General features: G+C 38.2%; 1 protein-coding gene and 1 non-coding gene across 2 annotated transcripts; both read right to left on the bottom strand.

Moving 5' to 3' along the window:
* Nucleotides 1–183: 183 nt before the first annotated feature.
* Nucleotides 184–26,999, bottom strand: wu:fl23c11. The gene is made up of 16 exons (XM_036578942.1): nt 26,795–26,999; nt 24,770–25,104; nt 12,681–12,708; nt 11,406–11,531; nt 10,900–11,108; nt 10,148–10,268; nt 10,014–10,049; nt 9,641–9,780; nt 8,840–8,896; nt 8,263–8,323; nt 7,565–7,812; nt 6,651–6,704; nt 5,572–5,623; nt 5,301–5,396; nt 5,165–5,203; nt 184–4,373 (listed from the first exon to the last, which is right to left on the bottom strand). The coding sequence occupies exons 2-16, from the start codon at nt 24,884–24,886 to the stop codon at nt 3,577–3,579; spliced, it is 2,181 nt and encodes a 726-aa protein (XP_036434835.1). The 5' UTR covers nt 24,887–25,104; nt 26,795–26,999; the 3' UTR covers nt 184–3,576.
* Nucleotides 748–819, bottom strand: trnag-ucc. The gene has a single exon. It is a non-coding gene; the product is annotated as a tRNA-Gly (tRNA).

Raw genomic sequence — 26,999 nt, 5'->3', positions numbered from 1 at the left:
GGCAAGGTAAGCCAATCACAATAAAGAGAGTTGCAGCTGAACCACTCACAGCCCGCCGTGTACAAAAAGGTAAGGCGCGGCTCCTGTGTAGCATCAGTTTCAATCAATTAATTGATTAGTAGGAGAAGAGCACTGTAATAGAACCAATAGTGTAAATCTTACTAAAAACACCGACCCAAATGATCTCATCAAAAAGAGGTTTAATTTTAATGTAAACACAAGGTAAAAGGGAGTAACATGAAAACCAAACACACAGAAATTCAACACTATTTACAAGCTTCGAGTGAAATAAATGCTACATTAGAAAAAAATCTGTTTACGGTTCCTGAACATGTGAGAAATAGCACACAAAAATGATGTAAGACAGATCCAAATGCCCTTTAACCTCCTTATGTATTCTGTTCGGTTCACTTAACACACGTAGTAGTGTATGTACAATGGTACTTCACACATTTGAACAACAAAAAAAGCATTTCTCCATAGAAGTGATAGTTCCTAGGAAGATGTTTCACATTCTGATGAGGATATGCTGTTCGAGTGAACAGTTCACCATTTTAGCTCTCTCTCTCTCTCTCCCTCTCTCTCTCTCCCTCTAACTCACACAGTCGAATTAGTGAGGAGAGGACTGTAATCTGAGACGTCTAACAAAACAGTCCGTTCAATAAGTTCGCGTGTACATTACTGTCAGTGTGTACAGACTGAGTGAACAACGCGGTTACATTTTTCCCCCCAGCATACTAAAGGAGTTGCGTTGGCCGGGAATCGAACCCGGGTCAACTGCTTGGAAGGCAGCTATGCTCACCACTATACCACCAACGCCTGCTACAACGTGCCTCCCCTGTCTCTAAGTCACCTGCAGTATAGGCCCATTTACAGTCGCATGCAGAAGAACAGCCCCCAGTCAAATGACATGTTGTGTTGATTTTCTAAGTGAAAATAAGTTAAAACATCATCTACCCAGATCGCAACCATACATCAGTCCACTGTTTGCCACTGCTGGTTCACCCTCGGACCACTCAGATTATTGTCCTGCACACAAGCTCTAAGTAGTTCCTACCAGAGCCTTTTATTTTAGATAATAAACTAATTACAAACAACTGAGAGAAAAAAAATAATGACTAGGCCTGATATAAAATGATTTTATAGAATCATTTACATTGTCGCTGACACCGTGCTAGATTAAAACTATTTACTGAACTAATTTACAAAGTATAACCAAAGAAAGGAAAGAAGGAAAAATAACTAAGTTGGACTGTGGATGACTCTGCTTAACCACCGGTGGGCCTGAGCAAAATGCCAGTGGACCACCATCTGTGCCATCAACGGGCCAACAGTGGTCCATTATACTCTTGCGGTCAGGGTACACAGAAACACTACGGCATTTTTTTTTCAGCAAATTTTAGTGCACAATTTCTATTTATCTGAGTTTAACATGTTGGGGGAAAAATAACACCTAAAATATAAAGGGTGCAATAACTTTTGCACAGGCCACATTTTATGCATACCCCCCCCCCCAACCAAAATGTTTAATTCAGCCATTTAACAGCAAATGCGTATTAAAATGTGTAGAAGTGTGTTCTCTTCAGAGGATGTGTACTTACTTTTACTTAGAAATTAATAATGTAAATAAGTAATGAATGTGCCCAAACTTTTGCATTCGACTGTAGGAGGTGATCCCACCCAAATATGGACCACTTGCAGTCACCAAGCCTTAAAGAAACAGTCCAGTGTAGTTCAAGCTTCTCTATCTGCTGAATCATATGGTCTGTTACCATCGGCAATAGTTTTGACAACAGGTTTGAAAACCCACTTACTCAAAATTTTTCCTTTAGAATCACTTCAATTGCTTCAGGACCTGCCCATTGGCTTTTATCAGAAGTGCGTTTAATGTCAGTGGGTCTTCTGTTCATGGAAATGCATCAAAATTATTGTTCATGGTAATCAACCACATGACAGAGATGTGGCAGATGGAGATTAAGTTGAAAAATGCTGGAGTGTCCCTTTAACATCCCAGTATCAAACCATTAGCAGACTATCAATGAGTTAGACTGAGTCGTTATAAAGGAGGAGACTGGTCAATGGTTGAAATACGAATGAGAAAGCAAAGTAAGGCTCAACATGGTGTCTCTTTGCAGAAAACATCCCACCCTTCAAGAAAGAGAGCCAATCAGCTCGCTGCTTGCTGTTTACACTGTGAAAAGGTAAAACCCCCCTCATTGTCACAAGTAGCCAGAACAACCGGAAAAAACATGTTTTTGTGTGTTATTGAGTTAAACACAACACATTTTTGTCAGATTTTATCAATGATCTCAAATATGTGTTTCAAACCATTATTTGACCTTCAGTTTCAAGTATTTTGATCTCTTTCCATTCAAAGAGATACAAGCCTGGTCTTGTATGGCTAGAAATAACTGCCCAGTGACGTTGCCAAGATGGCCACAGAGTGAACAGACCTTCCTAAAAGGACTTTGAAAAACATCATATGTTATACACTATGAAAATCACTATGTGCAAACTGGTACACAGTGACTGGTCCATGCTTTGGGGATTTAACTAAATTCAGCACTCAGCATTTTTGGTCAGGGATTTAAGAACGTAACTTTTGACTAGATTCAAATAAAAACTTTACACTGAGAGTGCTAATTTAAAGATTTTTACTCACATGGTGAAAAATATGTGACATTTTTAACTGAGATAGATGCCCTATTTTTCTGCACCTTTTCACAGTGTGTGCATTTCTTTAAGCCATAAACATCTCTTCCTTTTTCTAACAACTTCACAGAAGGTGCTCACTTTACACCCTCTAAGGCATCTGGCTATTGACAGTTTCATACACAGATATCAGTTTCTGGCTTTAACATATTGGAAAAAAATAAACATAATATGAAATATGCTATATTTTTTGCACAGGCCATATTTTATGTTTTGCTTTTATTGAATAGCCAATATGTTGAAACCAGCAGACAGACAGTAATTGTGTGTTCTCTGTAGAGGATATGTACTTATTTACACTTAGAAAGATCAACCAAAACATGACCAAACATTTGCATATGGCTGTATATTTTTGGTGTCGCTGCTCAGAATGGCCTACTTTCACAGGAAGAGGCTGTTTCAGTGATATACAGAAGTGACCAACCACAGGCTGTTGTTTTTTGTGAGCCTTTTCTGGGATATATATTAGCAACAAAAACAGACCTGCATGAAATAAAGTGGTATGCACATTGGCAACATTTTAGGAGAGCTCTTTTACTTGATGGATACTTCAAACAAAATACCTTTTAAAGATAACTGAACTTCTATGAACTCCACAAGCATTTCAATGTAGTGACTTTCGTTTGCTCTGAAAGACTCACTGTGATGGTGTGCAGAGCAGGCACCTACTTGCTGCTGGTGACTAGTGAGCACTTAGCTTGATAAAAATGCTGCTCAGAAGTGCATACACAGGGATGTGCGTGTATGTCTAAGAGTAACCGGCATGATTCTGATGGTTGTAACCATCTTAGTGTACAATATTCATTATATACATCCATACATTCACGCTGTGGGCCGGGCTTCTATAGCTGAGTTTACTTTAAATCAGACCCAGTTGACTGTGCTGCTTTTGTTGTGTAGTTCAGGACTGGCTGTTGGGGATGAAAGCCCTTGCTGCAGAGGGATGCTCTCCCACAGATCCTCTGTCCTGAACCCCTGAGAAAGCCCAACCAGCTTGTATCCCGTTCCCCCTCTTAGCCCCCGCAAGGCTTCAGCCAAAGTCCGTGACCCTGCCCTCAAAACTCCAGCCCTCATCCTCCTGTTCGCCACCCTTCCTGCTTGTCTCTTCTGAGTCCCGTTAGCGAGTTCTGTCAAAAAGCCCAAACTCTGTGAGGGCAGGGTGAACAGTGGCAGTCCACGGAAAAGCTCAGGCAAAGGTCCCCCTGCAGCTGGTGGTCCAGCCGGCTGCGCTTCGAACTGGGCCAGAACGAAGCGCTCACCGGCACGGCCCTGCAGGTAGTCCGCAAGAATGCAGCTTAGCGAGGCGCTAAAAACGTCAGAATAGGGTGAAGCTGAAACAAGAGGGCCGCTGTCTTCTTTGTCCTTTTCCATTTTCAGCTCCTCTCTGGCTCCAGCACGGCAGCCCCACTCCTCCGCTCGTGCCCAGGCTGCCTGGGTGAGGACTAGCACCACCTTGCCCCCGTGGCGCTGCACCCGGTCGAGGCGTGAGTGCAGCCAGGGTATGGGGCCCAAAGCGCTGAGCTCTGAGCGGCTCCACAGGTCCAGAGACACATTGAAGCCCAGAGACGATAGACCTGAGCCCAGGCGACACACAAGCTCTGCCAGACCACTATCCGCATCAGGAGGGTACAGCAGTACCACCTGACTGCCTCCTACTGCTCCTGGAAAGACATGAGGGATTACTCTTTACTCATTTTGCTGTGGTAATCTTTGCAAAGTTAAAATAAGCTAATATATCCTCTACAAAAGTGGTCACCAACCCTGTCCTTTCAATAGAGTCTGGTTCCAATTGCAATCTGCCAGCTAATTAACTTATTTTTAAGTCTGTGATTGGCTGGAACAGATGCATTAGCTTTAGGTAAAGAGCTTGGTAGATACAGATGGGAACTAAACTCAGCAGGAAAGCAGATCTCCAAAAGGAGGGTTGTGAGCTTCTGCTCTACAGGGGGAAAAAAAAACTTAAATATGGCATTTTTCTGCAAATTTTCAGTGCACAATTTTTATTTATTTGCTGAGGTCAACATACTAAAACATATAAACATAATAAAACATAAAATACAAAATGTACCATAACTTTTGCAGAAGCCACAATTTTATGCTTTATGTTTTCAGTACACAAACAGCAATGGTGTATCGCAATGTACAGAAGTGTGCTCTCTGTAGAAGATGCCTAATTATTTTCAACAAAACATGTTATTTTACCTGGCGTGCCCAAACTTTTGCGTACAACTGCATATTGAATCCTGAACGTTGTTTGTACTTTTGCATTAGCATCCAATGCAAAACCAATGCAGAAAACCTCAGATACCTAAATGTCTTTGACTACTTAAATTTTAACTTTTAAATGAGAGGGAAAATTGTATAAGTTAGACTTTTTTGCCAAACTATCGCTTTACTGTTTACAGAAAGAAAGTGAAGAGGTGATAAGCAGTGCAGACAATGCAGTACTCACCTTTGATGTCATCCACTTTCAGCCACCTGAACACCCAACCTACAATAAGTGTAAAATATGCACGTTTTAATTTCTCTCTCTGACCAAAAACATTGTCTGTGTTCATCTCTATGAATATATAAGCGCATGTGTTCACCTTTGAGTGTTCCTTGTACTGCATAGGCTCCCAAAACAGTCAAACATATAAGCACCACACACACCAAGAAAACAAAGCTCCAGTGAGTTCTGGTCACTACAGAGAGAGAAAAAGAGCGAGACAGAGAGACCATAATCAGAAATTATTGAAGATGGTTCTTTCTACTCATCCAACAAAGAGGCAGAGAAGATGTAGCATTAATTAACTAGGCCTCGTAAGGTTATCTTATTAATACATGAATGGAAATAATAAGTATGTCAGGGGCTCCTACCTTCAAAAGGACAGAAAAGCTTAAAATGTCCTTCCAGTCCCTTCACCGTAATCTAGACAGGGGAGAGACAAGGTGTGGGTAAGCGTTCTCTGAAAGAATGAAACACGTAAGCACATCTTCATGAAAACTAATTATGCCTTAACCTCAAGGTAGCCTAGATTACTGCCTTTGATTTTTTCCGTGACGTTATTTTTGAAAATATAGTGTTACACTGAAAGCAAGTTTGCACAGTATTCATACAGTAGGCCACAGTTTCCCAACCATGGGATTATGAACCCTGTGGGGCTCATGGAGGCATTACATGGGGGTTCATCAGGGTGTAATGGAAACATCACTGTCAAATGAAATAAAAATGTAAAAATATATTTGTTGAAAGCAAAAAACTCACAAGTACAGAAAATGGCAGATATTCAGTGATGAACCATTCAATAATTACTGAATGGATCATATCATGAGATAAATGTTGTAACCACGTAACAGTTTAATGTAGTTTACAGTTAATAGCTAGCTTGATCATTCTTTGTGGCTCCAAGGTTTTAATCGTTATAAGTTTGTGAGCAGCGTTCTAGTCAAAGTATAAGGCCAGCCTTCTTAAAAAGACATTTGGAAGCTAAGCCTCAAAACCATTTCATTTAGAAAGTGTTTTATTTGAAGTTGGCTTACTTACAATTTCAAGGGGAGCTTAAAGAATAATTCCATTGATTTTTAAAAATGTCTACATAATTCAGTCATTTAGATGTAAACAAAGTTATTCAGTCATTTGAAACTGATTTGAAACTGTAGAGAAACTAACAAACTCACAGTGGTGCTGATAGGAACCAGGGGTCACAACATCTACAGCACAAATATAGTCATTTTATTTACTATCCAAAACCACCAGTGAACCTACATGTGTCTTCTAAGTTTCTATGTAATGTTGATCATGGTAGAAGCTGATCATCAACCTCTCCACCACAAATGTTTTTTTTTTTAATTTGTTTAAGGCTCCATTCTTCCTAAATCCTAATATTAACTCCTGCATAAGGACACAACACACCACAAATTCACTCACAAACACAGCCATTCTGACCATACTGTACCTGCATGCATAGTGAAGGGTGCTGTTCCACTTCAGCAAACTCCCCCTGAAACTGCTGCAGTAAAGAGAAGAGATCATGTATAAAAGTCTGCCCTGTTTCAGAAATCTGATGTCCTGAAATCTGATACCCCTACCGAGGGCTTTTTATCATAAAAGAGAACATTACAAATTACTTAGTGACAACTTTTTCTTTATTGCATCTTTTCTATCTTATGAATGTGTAAGTTGTAAGTTGTATGCCAACGTTAAACCCCACTAGTCAAATTTTAATGCGCCATTTCTATTTATTTGCTGTTCACTATTAGTACAAAGCTAAAAATGTGCACTGAAGAGGAACACTTTGTTGTGTGGTTCATTAGATCCAATATCAAAACAATAATCAAAACAATGCCTACATGCAGTGCCTGTTCTACCTAATAAGTTACATAAGCAGCTATTTAGGGCCCCACACCCACAAGGGAACCCCCTAACAACTTATTTATTACTGATCTATTACTACTGTTTTATGTTGCCTAAGATGTTTGAGTGAGGGGAAAAGAACAACAGGTTAATCATGTCTTAGAAAAGAACAGACACATCTGAAGCTGAACAACAGAAAACAAAATAAGAAGATGAACATAAACAACAGTTTTCAGATAGAATCAGTTGTGGGACCATCGATAATGGCCATGAAATCAAATCAAAAGCTGCAATTTATATTTTTTTCTCTCCATCTTCAGTCGGTGTTTTACTTCAGTGACTTTTTCCACCAGGTTTCTCTTAGAGATTTTATGAATGACAAAAACATGCAATTTTTAACACGACATGACAACATTAATCACTAATTGCGTCCCGATTTAGTGATTTTTCAAAATGGTACCAGCCCATGATAGAATAGTCAAACAACACTGAAAACAGCGATAAATTATATCTTACCCACTGCTGTTTGAGCTGCCTCCATTTCGAATAATGATGTCTATGTATATGAAGCCTCGTTTTTCTTAAGTCACGTATTTCATGGCAGCCTGCGTCAGACCAGCTTTTCTTGCAGAGCTGAATTTCAGCCTCCAGCCTGCAGGGGGCAGTGATGTTCCAGACAAGAGCAGTGGTGTTTCTATGAATGGATCCATCATGAGTTTTCCTTTGCTCCACCACAGACACTGACACATTCGAGCCAGAAAGAGCTGAGAGAGAAAGAGAGAGAAATGGCTTTTTAATTGACCTGGGCAAGTTTGTATTAGACGTCATTGTTCAGTGTTTATTTAGTCATTGTTTCTGTGATGTCACAGCATGTGTGTCTCTTCATCTTAAAGCCAGCCCATTCACTCTGAATTCATAAGGAGTGTGGGCTGTATTTTGAAAAAGGCACAGTAACAAAGCAGACAATCAGAACAGAGGTCTTAAACATACATCACTCTTAAAGACGCAGTAACAAAAATAGCCTGTTTAGTTCTAAGGGATAAAGATAGGTTTGAAAATGGTTATGTAACAATTAATTATGGCTGTTTTTCGTACATAAAACCACACAAATGAAATAAGTGGACCTTGGGAAAAAACAAACATACAAGAAAAATGGGCCCTTTAATTGCACATGTGTAACTAAATATTCTTAGAGTACTGTAACTGTGACATACCTGTATCATTAAATGGGCAGAACTCATTTCGAGGTGCACCTTTTGAGGTTTTCCACCAAACCTACATGGCAAAAATACAAATTTGTATGCCTTAACAATTCATCCCTTTTAAAGTCCATGTTTTTATTCAGTTATTTTGTTTTATTCAGTTAGGCTCATTTTTATTTCAGAAGTACTGCAGCTTATTCATATAACGAATATATAAGTTGAGAGATCTGAGAGTGAAATGAACGAGAATAGAATTCCAGAATCCCTTGGAAGATAAAAGGGTTAATGCAGCTTCCAAACATTTCCTCAAAAAAGAGTGTATTACTTATTAACTTACTGATTGACACAGCAGGTCATGGTGACTAATACCGTGGACCACTGAATTCAAGAAAATCTCTGTAAGTGCAGACTATATTCAGTTATTGTATCTGAAGTGTAAACTGGCATCAGATACGTTTCCAGTCATACATTAATACTGTCTACACCACCCCTGTTAAGTGTTCACTGTGATAATTATATTTTCAGTTCTCCGATCCTCTTTTCATGTAGAAAAAACAGGTAAAGAAATGTACACATTCTCAGACAGTACCTGGTAGCATAGGCAGGGGGCAGCAGCGCTCAAGGGAATCATCAGTGGATTTTCCTTCTTTTATCCACAAAAAGAAAGAGAGTGACAATAAGCTTAACATTTATAATATAAGCAGAAATCAGTCACATTTAGGACTTTTAACTGACTTGGACTTTAGGCCAAAATCCCTTTGCGTTTTGCTTTGAATGACCATTTAATTATGATTATTTTATTGAAATAACAGATTAAACATTCTAAACATTCCATTCTGCCCTAAGAAAACAATCATAACACCACCAAAACTTTACCAAATGTTTTTCTACTGACTGTTCTGGTAGTGACAATATTAGCTAATTTTGAACAGAATTCATGACTAGCAAACAGCTTCAAACTGTTGTGCACACGATAAGTCATAATGACTTTCATTAAAATGCAAAAAGGTTTACTTAATTGAAGAAAATATGTGTTTCAGTAGTGACAAATCTTAATGTTATGCACTGATTTTCAGACTTTGGGACACATTTACTTCAAAACAATGGGATCTAACTGCTCACAATATGACCATGAGAGATGGGGATGCAGTCTCACTTTCTGCTCTGAAATGCAGGGGTGTGGCTAAAATAAGGCTCCACCTATGGCCTTAAACTCTTTGTGTTTTAGTAGTGACAAGAAAACATGGGACAGCATTTTTTGGATAATTCTAATATTTTTAAATAAATCTAAAATGAAACTCATGATAAACCTAAATATTTTATATATGTATGTATATAAGCACAGGTACATGTATATGGTAATATATATGGTGCTTTTTTCAATACACACCCATTCTAGTTTATAGCATTCCCCTTCTTTCTCCATCTTCTGGCATGCTCGTAGTTCATTAAGAATGTCCCTGCCTGCATCATCTATGTGTAATTTGACCATTCCTGTCGCATGGTTGATTTCTTTGTGCACAATGGGTCCTGAAAAACAGCCAGTCATGGGAGGACATCAAAGGAATTGCCAATCAGAGTAAATGAGCAGATCATTTGAATTAATTCTTCTAGAAAACACTGTGAAGTCAATCAACTCAAATTTTCAGAAATGTGAAGCAGGCAAAAAAATCACACAGAACAAACAGAATTCCAAACAGATCAACAAATTCAGATCAGTGAAAAAAGAAACTCATGCTCCAGATCAGGTAACAGTAACTCACCATTACACAGAGGAATGTCCAGGCCTTGGGAACACACTGAAACAGGTAAGTTTGTTATTGGTGAATATAATGTCTATTTGTATGTTATATTTACCTCTGAAAGTGTGAGTGTGAGCGTGTGTGAGAGGGATTACCTGTGTCTATTGATGGCAGTGTGTTCACTTGTTCGCTGAAGTTGTGAGTGGCTGAAGAGAAGATGGTGAATTTACTGCCAAAGTGAGCTTGGCTCAGCTCTACTACCAAGGACATCCACATCTACAATATATTTACAAACGTATGATGATAGTGGTAAAATCACAAATTCACATAACCACTCATTATTGACAAACATTTTGACAGCAAAGAACAAAAAAACAAACACCGTCACTATGCAGCTTTAATGTTTATCTCTATAGAGTTCCAAATTCAGAGGTGGCTGAGGGTTCCTGGTCCTCCCATTAGATTAAACTGATCAGAGATACAAAGTTGAACTTGAGGGGTCCTGAGTTATTTCCTTGAATAAAATCCGAATTTGCTACATAATGCTCTTATTTCGTACTCTTGTTTCTAGCAAAGTAGCAAAGCATAAATATAAACAGACAGTAGAAGCTAACATACCACATAAAGCAAAATTATTTTTGGAATTGTGACATTTTTTAATTATATTGTTCTAAAAGATTTATAAAATAGCATTAACACAATGCATTTGTTATTGTTGCATTGATTTTATTAAAACAATGTGAATTGGTTATTTCTGACCAATGTCAGATTGCCTCTATTGTTTTCGCTTCTCTTATAAAGCTTCCTGTTTTAGAGATAAGAGGCACAATATGTATTGACTCAGAAGCATCACTAGTAAATAACAGCATGCCACAGGTACAAAAAAAGTGTTTTGCAGATGTATTACCTGTGTTGGGTGGTCAGCGGATATGTGTGGTGTGAAAGTGAGCTCTTTTGAACCAGAAAAATCAGGGATGCTGTAGCACACTTGGACAAATGCTGAATCTGAGACAGCGGCGAAATGGCCCAGACTGCTTCCATGCTCTTCTTCCTTACTTTCATCTCTTTCATCTTCGTGGATGGCCTCCCCAGACACACCTGAGTCCTCATGGGATCCTGAATGAAAAGAAAGTCAAAACTTCATTGATATTACATTAGACATGTGAACATACACAAAGACATTTTTCTTACAATAGTACAAATTGTAGAATTAATAGTATATGCCTCTAGTATATATATATATATATATATATATATATATATATATATAGATATATATATATATATATTATATATATATATATAGATATACACATAGACAGAAAATTCTGAATGACTCCCAACCTGAAAACTGCATAATATTAAAACAATAACAATCAGCAAAACTATTTACAATTGCACTATGAGAGCTACCTTGAGATGTGATGTTAAGCTGGATTCTCAGGCATGGAAGCCAACCTTTATGACTGTGGCACAGCAATGCAACAGCAGCAAGACTGCTCACATACACTCTGTCATCACGGTCGACACAAAAATCACCTATACAGGGAAAAGGACAGAATAAAGGAACATTTCAAAATGCTTTAATTTAGTTGTGCCTTGGATTTGGCTGTTAATACAATTTATTATTTGGTCGATAATACAAGCTCAACCTTTTGTATATGAATAAAGTACACTACATGGCCAAAAGTATGTGATAACTCCAACGAAAAAAAATCATCTGTTGTATCTCTAACTACAGATGTCCAGACTTCTGGATACAACAAATGTGTGTCAGGAGCTTTATGAAATCGGTTTTCATGGCTAATCATCTGCACACAAGCCTAAGATCACTATGCGCAATGCCAAGCTTCGACTGGAGTGGTGTAAAGCACACCACTACTGGACTCTAGAGCAGGAAAATGTGTTCCTTAGAGAGAACCACACTTTTCCATCTGGTAGTCTGATGGATGAATCTAGGTTTGGTGGATAGCGACTGAAATATTTAGTGCCAACAATAAAGTGTGGTGGAGGACGAATAACGGTCTGTGACAGTTTTTCAGAGTTTGAGCTCAGTTCCAGTGAAGGCTTATGTTAATTCTACATACAAAGACATTTTAGACAATTAAATGCTGCCAACTTTAGGGCAACAGTTTGGGAAAGGCCCTTTCTTGTTCTAGTATGACTGAGCCCTGTGCACAAAGCAAGGTCCATAAAGACATGGTTTGGTGTCAAGGAACTCCAGTGGCCTGCAGAGCCCTGACCTCAACCCCACTGAACACCTTTGGGATAAACTGGAATGTCAATTGCTAGCCAGGCCTAGTTGTCCAACATCAGTGTCTGACCTCATAAATGCTCCTTTGAATGAACTGGTACAAATTGCCACAGACACATGCAGCCAACTCCATATTAATGCCCATAGTGCATGGTGTCCAACAAGCTCACATAGGTGTTATGGACAGGTGTCCACATACTTTTGGCCATATAGTGGACATCCTAAAACAGCATGACAAAACCAGGTCTCTTAAAACATGTTTCAGAAGTACTGTACTAGAGACATTAGCAACTTTTATTACGATTAATTAGCATAACCTTACAATCTGCTATTAGTAACTATGGAAAAATTGACAAAGAATCACAAAGTAATATCACTTTGTTGAATATGTTAATTGTTATGTACAAACTTACAGGCAAACGTATCTGACTTACCTGGGTTTACCTTACAATCAGTCAGGCCCTGCAAAAAGATAAATAGATAAATAGAAGTTACAATTTTTCCACTGAAAACATATTTTTTCTGCAAAGAAAAAAATGTCAAAATTCAGTTCCTATTACTCAGCCCATGGCAAGCCAATATGGTAGTCTGCTAGCTGACATAACAGCATTAGCTGATAGAGTTCAAGTGTGTTGAAGAAGAAGGACATACTGGCCTTCGCCCTCCTACCTTGATTTCAATATACACAATATGGACAAAAGTATTGGGACACACTTCTTAATCATTGAATTCAGATGCTTCATTCAGTCCCTATTGCCACAGGTGTATAAATCAAGCTCACTGAATTTGAGTGTGGTACTGTAATAGGATGCCACCATTAAAGTAAGTCAGTTCATGAAATTTCTTCCCTCCTAGATAATCCTCAGTCAACTGTAAGTGATGTTCTTGAAAACTGGAAGCGTTTAGGAATCACAGCACGTAAAACCAAATAAAGTTACAGAGCGGGTCGCAGAGTGCTTAGCTGCATAGTGCATAAGAGTTACCAACACTCTGCTGAGTCAATAACTGAGTTACAAACTTCCTCTGGCATTAACATCAGCACAAAAACTGTGCGTCGGGAGCTTCAAGGAATGGGTTTCCATATCCTAGCAGCTGCATGCAAGCCTTATATCACCAAGCACAATGCCAAGCGTCGGATGGAGCTGTGTAAAGCACACCGCCACTCGACTCTGGAGCAGTGGAAACGTATTCTGTGGAGTGATGAATCATGCTTCTCTATCTGGCAGTCTAAAGGACGAGTCTGGGTTTGGCGAATGCCAGGAGAACGTTATCTGCCTGACTGCATTGTGCCAACTGTAAAGTTTTGTGGAAGATGAATAATGTTACGGGGTTGTTTTTCAGGGGTTGGCCGAGGCTGCTTAGTTCGGGTGAAGGGAAATCTTAATGATTCAGAATAACAAGACATTTTGAGTAAATGTATGCTTTCAATTTTGTGGGAACAGTTTGGGGAAGGCCATTTTCTGTTCCAGCCTGACTGAGCCCCAGTGTACAAAGCAAGGTCCATAAAGGCCTGTCTGGGTGAGTTTGGTGTGAAGGAAACTGACTGGCCCACACAGAGCGCTGACCTCAACCCCGCCGAACACCTTTGGGATGAATTACAACAGAGATTGTGGGCCAGGCCCTCTCATCCAACATCAGTGTCTGATCTCACGAATGCTCTTCAGGATGAATGGACAAAATCTTGTAGAAAGCTTCCCGGAAGAGTGGAAGCTGTTATAGCTGCAAAGGGAGGACCAACTCCATATTGATGCCTATGGATTTAGAATGGGATTCATAAAAGCTCCTGTAGGTGTAATGTGTGCAGGTGTCCCAATACATTTGTCCATATAGTGTATTAAAATATATGTGCATATGTGTGCATATTGGCATATATAGTCCCATGCAAAAGTTTGAATACCCCATCCGTGAAATTACATATTTGGTTGATTTTCCAAGTGAAAATAATTGAACATATCCTCTACAAAGAACACACTTAAATATAACATTTTATGGGTAAATTTACTGATTTATTTAGTTTAACATACTAGAAAAGATAAAAACAAAAACTATAAAATATGCCATAACGTTTGCATAGGTCACATTTTATGTTTTTTCTTTTTTCCAATATGTTAACTTCAGCACATAAACTGTAATTGTGCATTAAAATGTGCAGAAGTGTGTTCTCTGTAAAGAATGTGTTCCCTTTTTTTTTTTACTAATCAACAAAACGTGATTTTTGACCAGGGTGCCCAAACTTTTGCATATGACTGTTCACGTGAAGTTAATATGTAAAGACGTATAACGTGGTCTGATAAACTCCTGCAAAATCCAACTCGACACCTCTGACTTTTAAACTGATATTTCAGGCTTTACAGCGGGACTCGTAGCAGCACACGTGCCATATTTTAGCCTGTTTTTCCTCCTGACTCAGTAAGGCTACTTCTTTCAGCGTTACCATAGCAAACGTATACAGTGCAGCTGTAATGATTGTGTGATACAGTACATAATTACAATGATTTGTATATTACAACAATTAATTCACTTATTCAGCTGTGCAATTTTATCCATTTTATTATTCAGAATCTGTCAGAATTACCCCACGTATCATTCAAATGACGTTATCTAGCAAGAATCTATTAAGTTCTACTGAACCATATATTTACAGTAAGTCTTCAGTGGCAGTTCTTTTTTAACAGCTGCATGTTTGGAGTTACACAGCCTGTGATCTGTGACAGGTTGACTCATTGCCCAAGTCAAAGAAAAAACACACACGGATGTGTTGTTTGCTATCACAGTTAAAAACACACCTTGGTAGAATTCTAAATACACACATGTGCAAACATTCTAATTCTACATACACACTCATCATCGTTCACATGAAATACGCAGAAAATGTAAAATTATACATGCTCCACTGCAGGGTCACGTACTAACACGTACACAAGTCTGTACATACACTGAGCCTAAAAACTTTGCACACCTAACCCAATGGTCGCATGACTGGATCCACCGTAGGGGTGAGCTGGGTGACTGACCAGGAGCACCCAATACTTTTGGCCACCAAAAGGTTACTCCAAAAAAGAGCATAATGTAAACGATTTTAATGATCTTATGATTTAATGTATGTCTATTCACATACCACAACAGTCAGTCTATTAATCCAGCCATAAATATCCAAAACACATATTATCATTCCATACGTTTGGCAGACAGTGAAGTCTGTATGGGATCGTTTTCATTTTGCCATCTTATTTGATGTGCATTGTGACATTAATGATCTTTGTGAGTAAGCTGATGCCCACTCTCTGGCATATCCAGCCAATCTTAACAAGGCCTTAGCTCAAGAATTAACTCTGGCTCAGTTTAGAACCAGCTAAACATCAACCAAATCTTCCTAAGACCTTTTCAGCAAAAATCTTGATTGTCAGTTATTATTAAAAACTTATTATCAATGTGTTTGTGCCAAAGAGCACAAAAGGATCTTAGGCTGGCCCTGAATAGTAGGACTGTAACTAATAATTATTTCTACAAGCCGTTAATCTGTTTAACTACTATTCAAAAAATTGACTCTGCTTTTCCTCTCACTTTGCCCTGTCACTGCACCACCATCAAAGGTCTGTCTGTACAAAAAGTGGCTTCTTCTTTAAATGGCCCGTATCACGGAAAATAAAATTTTTCTTACTTTTTTAATAGAACAGTTTGATGAGGTATGAAAACATTATTAAAGTTTCAAAACATACTGTTTATTACTCATTCAGTACTTTCTATTTAAACAAAGCTGCAAACCAACCCATTTTGAACTGATTTTGTGATGTCACGAAACCCAAAGCAACTACATACACCCATCAGGCATAACATTATGACTATGTCCTTGTTTCTATGCTCATTGTCCATTTTATCAGCTCCACTTACTATATAGGTGCACTTTGTAGTTCTACAGTTACAGACTGTAGTCCATCTGTTTCTCTGCATACTTTGTTAGCCCCCTTTTACCCTGTTCTTCAGTGGTCAGGACCCCCATGGACCCTCACAGAGCAGGTACTATTTGGGTGGTGGATCATTCTCAGCACTGCAGTAACACTGATGTGGTGGTGGTGTGTTAGTGTGTGTTGTGCTGCTGCGAGTGGATCAGACACAGCAGTGCTGCTGGAGTTTTTAAACACTGTGTCCACTCACTGTCCACTCTTTTAGACACTCCTACCTTTTCAGTCCACATTGTAGATGTAAAGTCAGAGATGATAGCTCATCTGCTGCTGCACAGTTTGTGTCGGTCATCCTCTAGTCCTTTGTCAGTGGTAACGGGGCGCTGCCCACAGGACGCTGTTGGCTGGATATTTTTGGTTGGTGGACTATTCTCAGTCCAGCAGTGACACTGAGGTGTTTAAAAACTCCAGCAGCACTGCTGTGTCTGATCCACTCAGACCAGTGCAACACACACTTTCACACCACCACATCAGTGTTACTGCAGTGCTGAGAATGATCCACCACCCAAATAGTACCTGCTCTGTGAGGGTCCATGGGGGTCCTGACCACTGAAGAACAGGGTAAAAGGGGCTAACAAAGTATGCAGAGAAACAGATGGACTACAGTCTGTAACTGTAGAACTACAAAGTGCACAAAGTGGTCATAATGTTATGCCTGATCGGCGTATATCCACCTACTCAGCCTACAACACCGTAGCTCCACTCTTTCATGTTGAGGTTATAAGGAGAGTTTCAGTCTGGACTGCTTTTGAATAAGGCACAATACAGGGCAGCCATTTAGAACTGAACTCATTGACACATATCAGGCTCAAAGGCACAATAACAAACACAGCTTGTTTAATTCTAAGGTGTAAAAAGAGACTGGAAAATGGTCGTGTAAAAATTCATTGGGAATGTTTCTGGTTCATAAAACCACACAAACATCATAAGGGGAGCTCAAGAAAAAAAGTAAAAATACAAGAAAAATGTAGGATGTGAGCCTTTTCATGGTGGAGCAAAACAGCAGCAGCCATATTACACCCCATGCTTCCTGCAGTGAACTGCAATCTGTCTGATTTACTGCAAGTTATTACTTGAACATTATAGAGAACCTTTACAAAAAGTAGACAACAACGTTTTTTTATAATTTACATTAATTCACTTCGTCGACGAGTAACTGAATTTATCATTGCAGCCCAACAAAGATTATTCTTCCGCTCCATAAATGTATTGAATAATTTACTAAAAATCTATCATAATTAATCGTTGCAGCCTGACTGAGTTTTGGTTCTGGTTTGCTTGGAAAAACATCAGTAATTAAACACAAAAATGAAGACAGGGTTGTTCTGAATACAGTGAGAGTGTAATAAAGGCAGAGGGCTACAGTGCATTGTTTAGCAGTAGCCATCACTCCAACCTGTCACTAGTGTACATATTAAGTCACAACACCAAGCTACTGATTCACTGACTGCACGACTAACAGAGCTTTTCAGATTAAGCAGTATAATCTTGAAATCATGTGATTTTTCTTGCACAGGTCTTCAGTACAGTACTTTTAGGGAATTCAAACAGTGCCTTTCCTTTCCCCCAGAAACCCCAGTTCAAATGCAGTGATCCCTCACCATAGCTACAGAACACAAGAGACTTGGGATTGGGTGTCAGACCCAGCCGACCATATGAATAAGTAAGAAGCCTTGATCTGGTCTGTCTGCATTCAGGAGCGTGTATCAGTGCACCCATCTGTCAAGTGAAAATTCCATCTAATTTGAGACTACGCCATGGGCGGTCTTACAAAAGAACACAGTGGAACTCAAAAGTTTGTAATTTAATTGTCATGTTAAAAGCTCTCGAGGCTGAGCGTCATAGTGATTTTACCACCGTAAATGAGTGTTGACACCATTAACCATAAAATCACTAATTGCACAGCCTTGAGTGCTTTACTGCTATTAAACCTCAACAGAGTACAGTACTAAGGACGCAAAAAATTTCAGTCAGTGAAACTGTCAGGCTGAAAATCGAACTGAAAACAGCACTTTCAGTATTAAGCCGACAGAAAAAAGGGCTGATTAAATACCCTTAGAACAAAGTGTCATAATCTAAGGCTTAACAAATCATTTTAATGGTAATGAAAATGAGAAACAGTGATTAAAAATGCTGTTTGTTCCCTTTGTATTCCACAAAGCCGATAGCTTTATATTCACCAGTTTCTTATTCAATATTTTCCATTCCACCTTAAATGGTGTGGCAGTTACATTCTGGCGCCTGTGGGTGTGTGACACACCATTTCAGGTGGAATGAAAATGTTTAATACATACTGGAATATGAACTTCAACCTCGTTCACTTTCCTGTGCTGGACTTCACAGATGTGTTCGAACAGTTTGAGCGGCAACAGATCAACACTTGCAATGTTGGCTGTGTGGAACTGTTTCACAGTTTCTACAAGCGACATTAGATAAGCAAGTTGTAATCATTGCTCATGTTGAGTATCAAGAGGAAGTACAACACCCAAGAACTCCATTACCAGTTTGGTTCCACAAAAACATCCCAGTTGATACGCAGAAATACAGCAAAACAAAAGCAGCAGAAAAGAAAAGCTAGCACACTGAAGCCATCTGTAGTTTTTTGAAATAATGAAAAAAATCAATAACAACTTGCAAAATGCACATTGTAGCCTAACAATTGTGGAATTCTTTGCCTTGGGTGAACAACTGCTCTCTGTTGTCAAGGCCATTGGATTTCATGGCACAAACTGTAACCTACATACTGTAATAATTTTAGTAAGTTAATTTTATGCAGACTGATTAAATTTATTGTTAGCTGTTTTTGGATTTTGTTTTTAGGCAGGAATTTAGATTGTGGTATATCTCTATATAATGTGTTAAAATATGCAGCTCAGCAAGCTTAAGAAATAAGCAGTTCCATTCAGTAAAATACAGTTCAATAAATAATTTGTTATTAATAAAGTATAAAACACATTCATGCCATGCAATGCAGTTTGTAAACAGTAGGCTATAGCTGCTACGTAACACAATGATCGATGATTATTCCATGAACAGCACAATGTCTTAACGATTAGGATGATTGTTGATATTAATCTGGACTTTTTTCATTGCTTAAATTTGTATTTTGCAAATTTTGCAGTATTTCACAGTAGAGAAGCACCAATGAGGGATTTTTTGTGAGCATCATTTGACATCATTTGAAAAAACTCTAAACATCTCAACGACTGAATTTAGCTGAATTAAAAAATCAGTGGATTTCCCTTTTTAATGAATACAAGGATGAAGTAACAAGAGTAGAGAAAAGATCTCTATCAGGTTCGGACTGGTGTTTATCAAGGGAGTGCCAATGATTAGCTTGTCTTAAAAGTGATCATAAGCATTTATAACAGCTGAAATGCGGGAAAAAAAACGAAACAGTTTAAGGCAGAGCAATAGACTACGTCACTGTACAACAGCAGGAAAGTGACAGACAAAAAGTGCTCCGGTATCAAGGCCTATTATATCGGCATATCATCATTACATCATTGTTTAACATGAGATGTTCCAATGACAGATGGAGCACAGCACAAAATTTCACTTTCTATAAGGCTAACTTCAAAATAAGAGTTGACAAGCACTTTATTCATTCTCCTGAGTGCAGATATTCCAGTAACCACCTTCATAATCGCAACATTCTATGCAGCCAATGTAAACATGCGGTGCAAATGTTCTAAAATGACAGATCATATTTAATTAAGGATGTTTTACTGACCCATTAAACTCCAGGCTTGTTTTCAGTTATTAATCTTAAGAATTATTATACAGTAGCTACTATAAATTATTAAAAACTACCTCATTACTACAAAACTACTGCAACTACTACAAAACCAAACTGGAAACTTTACTCAAGTAAAGGTATATGTACAGCACAACAACTTTACTCATTCGAAAGTAGACATATGGAGCCAAAAATATACTGGAGTGAAAGTAAAAAAGTATCAACATTTAAACATGCTCATATAGAAGCTTTCTAATGACAAATTATCTATTTGTATAGCAGTTTTACTGAAAAGTAGGATCTTTGAAATATTGACATGAATTTCAGGATTTCTTAGTATTTGCCCCCTTTTATGTCAACGACAACATGCTCGCGTTTGACTCCTCAAGTGTGAGCAAAAGCCTCTGATGAATAGACCAAATGCCCCTGAGAGTCATCCAAACATGTGTTTCAAATGAAGAGAAAGTCATCTGAACATGTGCTTCAAAGGAAGACATGAGACTCAAAAAGCACTCAAAAAAAGCGTTAACAAGGTAGATGTCACAAACATGCTTACATGTGAGTAGAGACCTAGTAGAAAGAGTGTAATGATACAGAAGGTTCATGATTTCATACATACTGTTATTTTTGTATCATGATATGATACATTCTTGATACATAATTAGAAAAGAAATGCTAGCTAACATTTATTTTTGTGTTTATTTTATTTTATTTTATTTATTTATTTTTTTTGTAATTCCAAAACATATATTTTCTAATGTCTCTAAAATACAACAGTGCTTACTGAAGGGATAACCGGCACAAGTCATTTTCTTAAAATATTTCAAATAAAAAATTGTAATAAAAAAGCTTACAGAAAGTGCAGTATTGACATAAAAGTAAAAAATGTAAACAATAAGGCTACATCTTGATAGTAAATTGAGTATTGAGCAATAAAAGTCTACAACTGAATAGAGGTAAACTCTGCCACTGAACTTAATAATTTAGTTCAAATATTTTTAATAATTCAATTTAAAAATACTATTCAACTATACTAATGCTATTACCAATATTAGTACTACTATAGTAATAGTAATAGTACTATTATTAACCCTTTATTATTTAGTAATAATAAAGTGTGAATCATCCAAAATAGAACCTAAATACAATATTTAAGTTCAGTGGTCCTCAAGCTGGGGGCCACTGGCCACAAAAAGCAATGAGGTGTGCAGTGGCACTGCACAAAAGCAGGGGGGCCTTAGACTAAAAAGTCTGAGAACTGCTGCTTAGATACAATAACTCAAGTATTTTCCACCCCTGTACAAAACCAAGATGAAAATAATGCAGGTACAGCAGATGTCATGGAAAAAACCTATTTTTTCAATAAAAGATTTCATGTAGTATATAAACACTGTTAACGTTTCAAAGCTTATCATTCAGTTCTCAGTCTTAACAGTCCATAAATAAGAACTAAGGTGCAAAAGCAGCCTGTTTTGATTTCAGTGTTTTTGTGATTTCATTATTTTTCAAATGTGGTGCAGCAAATTAGAACAGCACTCATTTACATATACGTATATCAGCCTTATATCATATATACATATATGAGCACAGTAACAAAAACAGCCAGGTTAATTCTAGAGATAGAGGTTGGAAAATGTTCAGGTAAGATTTCTTGTTAAAATACAAGAAAAGTATATGATATCTACAGGCCGATTCCCTACAATTACATTCAATTTACATTCTGTATTGACCAGTTCAAGTCTGCACTTTTTTAGGTGATTTCAATGTTATAACTATGGCTGAAACATAGAAAAATGTGAATTTCTTTTTAAAACAAGACTCTACTCACAACAATAAATCCCCATTACATACTCATGATAGAATCTCTCCTCTGCTATTTACAAACACAAACTTGGGATTAGTTGAATGAGTTTCTCTGCTTTTTGCAATGAGCTAGGAGTGAGAAATACTCAATATGAAACTACACCATGCTTTCGATACTGTTGACGACAACTGTGGGTTATCAGACGCAGCACTTTAGATTCAAAAATGTGGTCAAAAGTGCCTTTAATGCATCATAGCAAGCCTTTTCTGCATCACTGTGGCTGTGAGAGTTCTTATTTATGCCTTAGGGCACAGGTATGCATCTAACATGCATAGATAAATGGCATTAGCATGCATGCTTGCGCTTGTTCTATCTCTGTAGCTACTTTGCATGTGATTGTATGTGCAAACACATATTCACACACTCGCCCCACACACGCACACACAGTTATCACAGATCAACACATGAGGTGCATATTTGTGAAGTAAATCAGCATCAGATGAAAGCCACATCAAAGCACACGTGTGTCCCCGCATTCGGGTACAGATTCTTTATCTGCAGATATCTGCATACCTACACCTCAGAACAAACATACTCCTGAATAACTACACATGCTGCTTTTTGCTAAAGATAAGCAGGCAACAAATCTGACACATGTTAAAGGTTTGCACAGCGCTAACACAGTGCATTAAATGGATAATTAAGAGGCAGACAAGTTAGACAGAACCTCTAGACTGCAATGAAGTTAAAGCTAAAAAAACCTGGCTGAAACATGGGGTCTACAATCCTGCACCACCGCCCTTCATTTATTTCATTTCCAGTCGAAGTAAAAGTTATATATTTTTCGGAGAAGATTAGATTTAAATTTAATCCACTTGCATAAGGAAGAGGGAACGTGAAAGTAAAATAAGTGAAAAAACAGGGGTTTTCAAAACTGTTCACAAATGATTCAAAACAAAAGAGAAAATAGGATTTCTAACAACCGTGCAACCATGCAACCGTAACCATGCAACCGTGTGACCATGCAAACATGCAGCCGTGCAACCATGCAACTATGCAAACATGCAGCCGTGCAACAAACAGTGTAACAAACTTCTAAGACTGAACTTTTAGAGGTGTGGAAAAAAATCCTTGTAGACTTTTTTGAAAAACTGAAAACAAGAACAGGAGCTGTAATAAAGGAAAAGTGTGGACACAAAGCTGAAAAATGTGATTTTATATTTAGCTGTTGGGTTCATTTTCTGCTTTTTTCCTGAGGATATACATTTTTCAGGAGATATTTCTGAGGAGATTAGATGTAGATTTAATCCACTTGCATAAGGAAGAGGGAAAGTCAAAGTAAAAAAGAGTTCAAAAATGATTAAAAATTCAAGAGAAAATAAGACTAAAACAACCATCACGCATGCAGCCATGCAACCATGCAACTGTGCAACGATACAGCTGTGCAACCGTGCAACCATGCAGCCATGCAACCATGCAGTCGTGCAGCCATGCAACCATGTAATGAACTTCTAAGACTTAACTTTCAGAGGTGCAGAAAAAATCCCTGCAGATTTCTTTGAAAAACTAAAAACAAGCACAGGATCTATAGTAAATGATAAAGGTGGACACACTCAAAGCTGAAAAATGTGATATTACATTTAGCTGTTGAGGGATCATTTTCTGCTTTTTCCTGACACTGAAAAATCAATAACTTGCACGTTGTGGCTGTTTTGACTGGAAATTAAATAAATTAAGGGTGGTCTCTGACTTTTGCACTGCAACATATTTTACCACGGAATTCATTTAGTGCACTCAAACAGCATGATTTCATTTTACATACTATTTTTTTTATCATCCATATAAACCCAACAGATGTTATTAAATATATAAATACATACAACTAAATGCCAAAAAGCCAATATAGTGTTATCACTATTTTCTCTACAGGTTATGATTATCATCTACATTATTGTAAATATCATCTTGCCCTAATATGCCCTCATATTAGGGACAAATATGAGGTTTTTAAAAAAGCTATCAGATAAAAATAACATTAATCTAAACCTAAATTGAGACTGTAGTATTACACAGTTATTAACATTGTAAAGTTAGATCAACTAAAATGTTTAAAATGTTTGAATAAACATAGTGGAGAGTAAAAAAAATCAATTTGCTTTTGAACAAAACAGACTGATGTTCACTTTGTAAAGTGAACGATGAGTAAGAGATGATGTACGCCTAATTGTTTAAAAAGGGAACTGCGTACATGGCAGTTATTCGAGTGCCTTTGAAAGTGGAGCAGATATTTAAGTGCATTTAACCATTAGAAGTATCACAGGCAATGCTGTAGTTTTATTAGATATTTCTCACTCGTAAACTCAAAAAACAAGAGGAGAAGTTCTGTAGAAAGTGCAGATTCTAAACTTTCATCTCACAACACACCTGTGTTTATAAGTAGAAGAGGAAATATGTTATTATGATTTGAATGTTATGGAAAGTTACTGTTGACAGTAGAGACTTGTTTTGCAAAAACAGGCGGTACATTTTTCACATTTTTATCTTTGACATTCAAACAAACAAAAAAAGCCTGTCGATACGGAATATATCTTAAAGATAAGCATAAATTATTATGTAACTTACTAACTCACTATTTACTTATTTACATTAAATATGGAATTATGGAATTACACTTGAATAGCACAGCAAAAAGAAAACAAACTCTTGACTTCTAAGAGTAAAATGCAATGTAATGTAATTAGTTGTCTTTAAAGAAAACATTTTGTTGTTGTTGTTGTTTTTCTACACCATCTGAAACTGCCAGCTGCCCTAAAGAGTGAATGAACATTTCATAATGAATAGACTAATATAGAAATGGGTCCAAAATAAATTAGAATAAAATACTGTAACAAACCATAAACTAACACATTTCTTCTTCTCTAAAGTCACCATTTCTGCGATGTGGGGTTTTGTTATGTCAGTGATGGAGTGCTTTTCAAAGTGATGCAGCTGGGTGCACTAAAAGAAGCTTGAGCTTACCTGGCCACAGGTGAGCGCATTCGTCTCATCGAACTCGATGGTCTCCAGCTTCTCGACTGCGGTCAGTGGCAGCGGTGAGTGCAGGATGAAGAACAGTGTCAGTGTAAGGAGCCTCATGGCCTCTCAGGTGTTCCTGCAGTTTACCTGCCCTCTGCTGCTGATCGGCAGATTAAGGACGGTGTGTTTTTTGGAACAGAGCGCGGAGCTACTTATCTGCTGCCTTACATCACGATGCTCCTCACGATAATATAGACGAGGGGATCATCTGGGTGCAGGCGGAGAGAAACGTCATCGTGAACACAGGAGGAGCAGGGGCGAGGGACATTACATTCCACCTGAGAGAGAGAGAGAGAGAGAGAGAGAGAGAGAGAGAGAGAGGGAGAGAGAGAGAGAGAGAGACGGAGAGAGAGAGAGAGAGAGGGAGGGGGGAGGCAGAGAGAATGAGAAGGAAGGCAAGAAACAGAAAAGGGGAGGGATGGGGAGAGAGAGAAAGAGAGAGAGAGGGAAGGAGAGAGGGGAGAGAGAAAATTAGAAAGAAAGATGGAGGAGGACAGAGAGAGCGAGAATAGGAGGAAGAGAAAAGGAGAGAGAGAGACAAAATGGGAAGGAGGCAGAGACAGAAAAGGGGAAGAATGGGAGAGAGAGGGGGAGAGAGAGAAAGAGGGAGGGAGAGAGAGAAAGAGAGAGAGAGCGAGAGAGGAAGAGAGAGAGAGAAAAAAGGAGGGAGAGAGAGAGAGAAAGAGAAAAGGAGGCAGAGAAAGAGAGAAAAGAGTAAGGGAGAGAGAAAGAGAGAAAATGAGAAAGAGAGAGAGAGAGAAAATAGGGAGGGAGAGAAGTACAGAGAGAGAAAAAATGAGAAAGAAAGAGGGAAGAAGAGAGAGAAATAGAGAAAAGGAGAGAGAGAAAATGGGAGAGAGAGAGACAGGGAAAGGGGTGCAGGAGAGAGAGAGAACAAGAGAAACAGAGAGAAAGTGAAAAGTGAGAAAATGAGGAACAGTGAGTGACCACACCATGTCAGAGACACATACCAACAAACACATAGATTTTGCTATTATTATTATTATTATTATTATTATTATTATAACACCTGTTATTATCTGTTATTGCATTGTATCTGTTACTGCTTCATGTATATGTTCTATACTGTTCATAAACTCCTAACAAAAGCTTTGGCAATACAAGTGCTAATATTTGTCATGCCAATAAAGCAAAAACTGAACTGAGAGAGAGAGAGAGAGAGAGAGAGAGAGAGAGAGAGAGAGAGAGAGAGAGAGAGCAGGAGAGAAGAGAGAGAGAGATAAAGAGAGAAATAAAGAAGGTGGGAGAGGGAAAGAGAGAGAAGAGAGGAAGAAATCTATCTACAGTTTGTATAAGTAATGATCATGATTTCACTCAGTTATTCAGGTATTAAGAAAACTTTATCCTCACTGTAAAGTAACGAGTAAACAGTATTTCCACTGGTCTCATTTCACGGCCTTTTACATTACTAATGTACACAAATTAAATTTATATTTCTGAATCGCGTTGACAGTAAATGATGGACTTTAATAAGCCTATCTATGGTATAAACACTGTCAAATTCCAACCACAGGAGCTGACTGACTCTCTGTCATTAATATTAAGGCTGGACTCGGTCGAGCTATATTGTGTTTCTCATGACGGTTCTTATAAACGAGAGTAAGGCTGTTTTATTAGGCTGTTCTTAGAGCCGCTGTCACGAAGGAACCTGAAACAGAAACGAAAAACGAGTCAGGCAGCACTTGACTTGGTCGGGTTGTACCTTTCTGCGAGTTCACATGTTCACATAAAAATCCAACGTAAGCGACCAACGAACACGGTTTTCACTCAGAAGTGAATTTTTCACATTTTTGTCTCGAAGGTTTCCTGACAGAAGCGCTAAAAGTAGCGGTTAAAAAACGCCGTGACAAAACTGTACAATTTTACAACTGGTTCATCAAATGTGTTTAAGGCTGTTCTTTCACATTTTTTCCTCAGTTTCGGTAATAAAAGATTTATAAAACTTACCTACGGTTTCCAGAGCCGGACAGCAGACGTTGGCACGGTTTACTGTACCTAGCTCCCAAAAGACGTTATTGTCTTCCCACCCGTATTCAGACAAGCCCCGCCTCCCTACGCTATGATTGGCTACTTACTCTGCCCTGAGGGACAGACTGACTGTACAACTAGCGCAGGGGTTCAGGTAAGATACCACTAGCCAATCACAGCCTGA

The sequence above is a fragment of the Colossoma macropomum genome, unplaced genomic scaffold (assembly GCF_904425465.1).
Source record: "Colossoma macropomum unplaced genomic scaffold, Colossoma_macropomum, whole genome shotgun sequence".
Classification (NCBI taxonomy): Eukaryota; Metazoa; Chordata; class Actinopteri; order Characiformes; family Serrasalmidae; genus Colossoma; species Colossoma macropomum.
The sequence above is the reverse complement of the archived record's forward strand: the minus strand, read 5'-3'. Positions and strand labels throughout refer to the sequence as shown.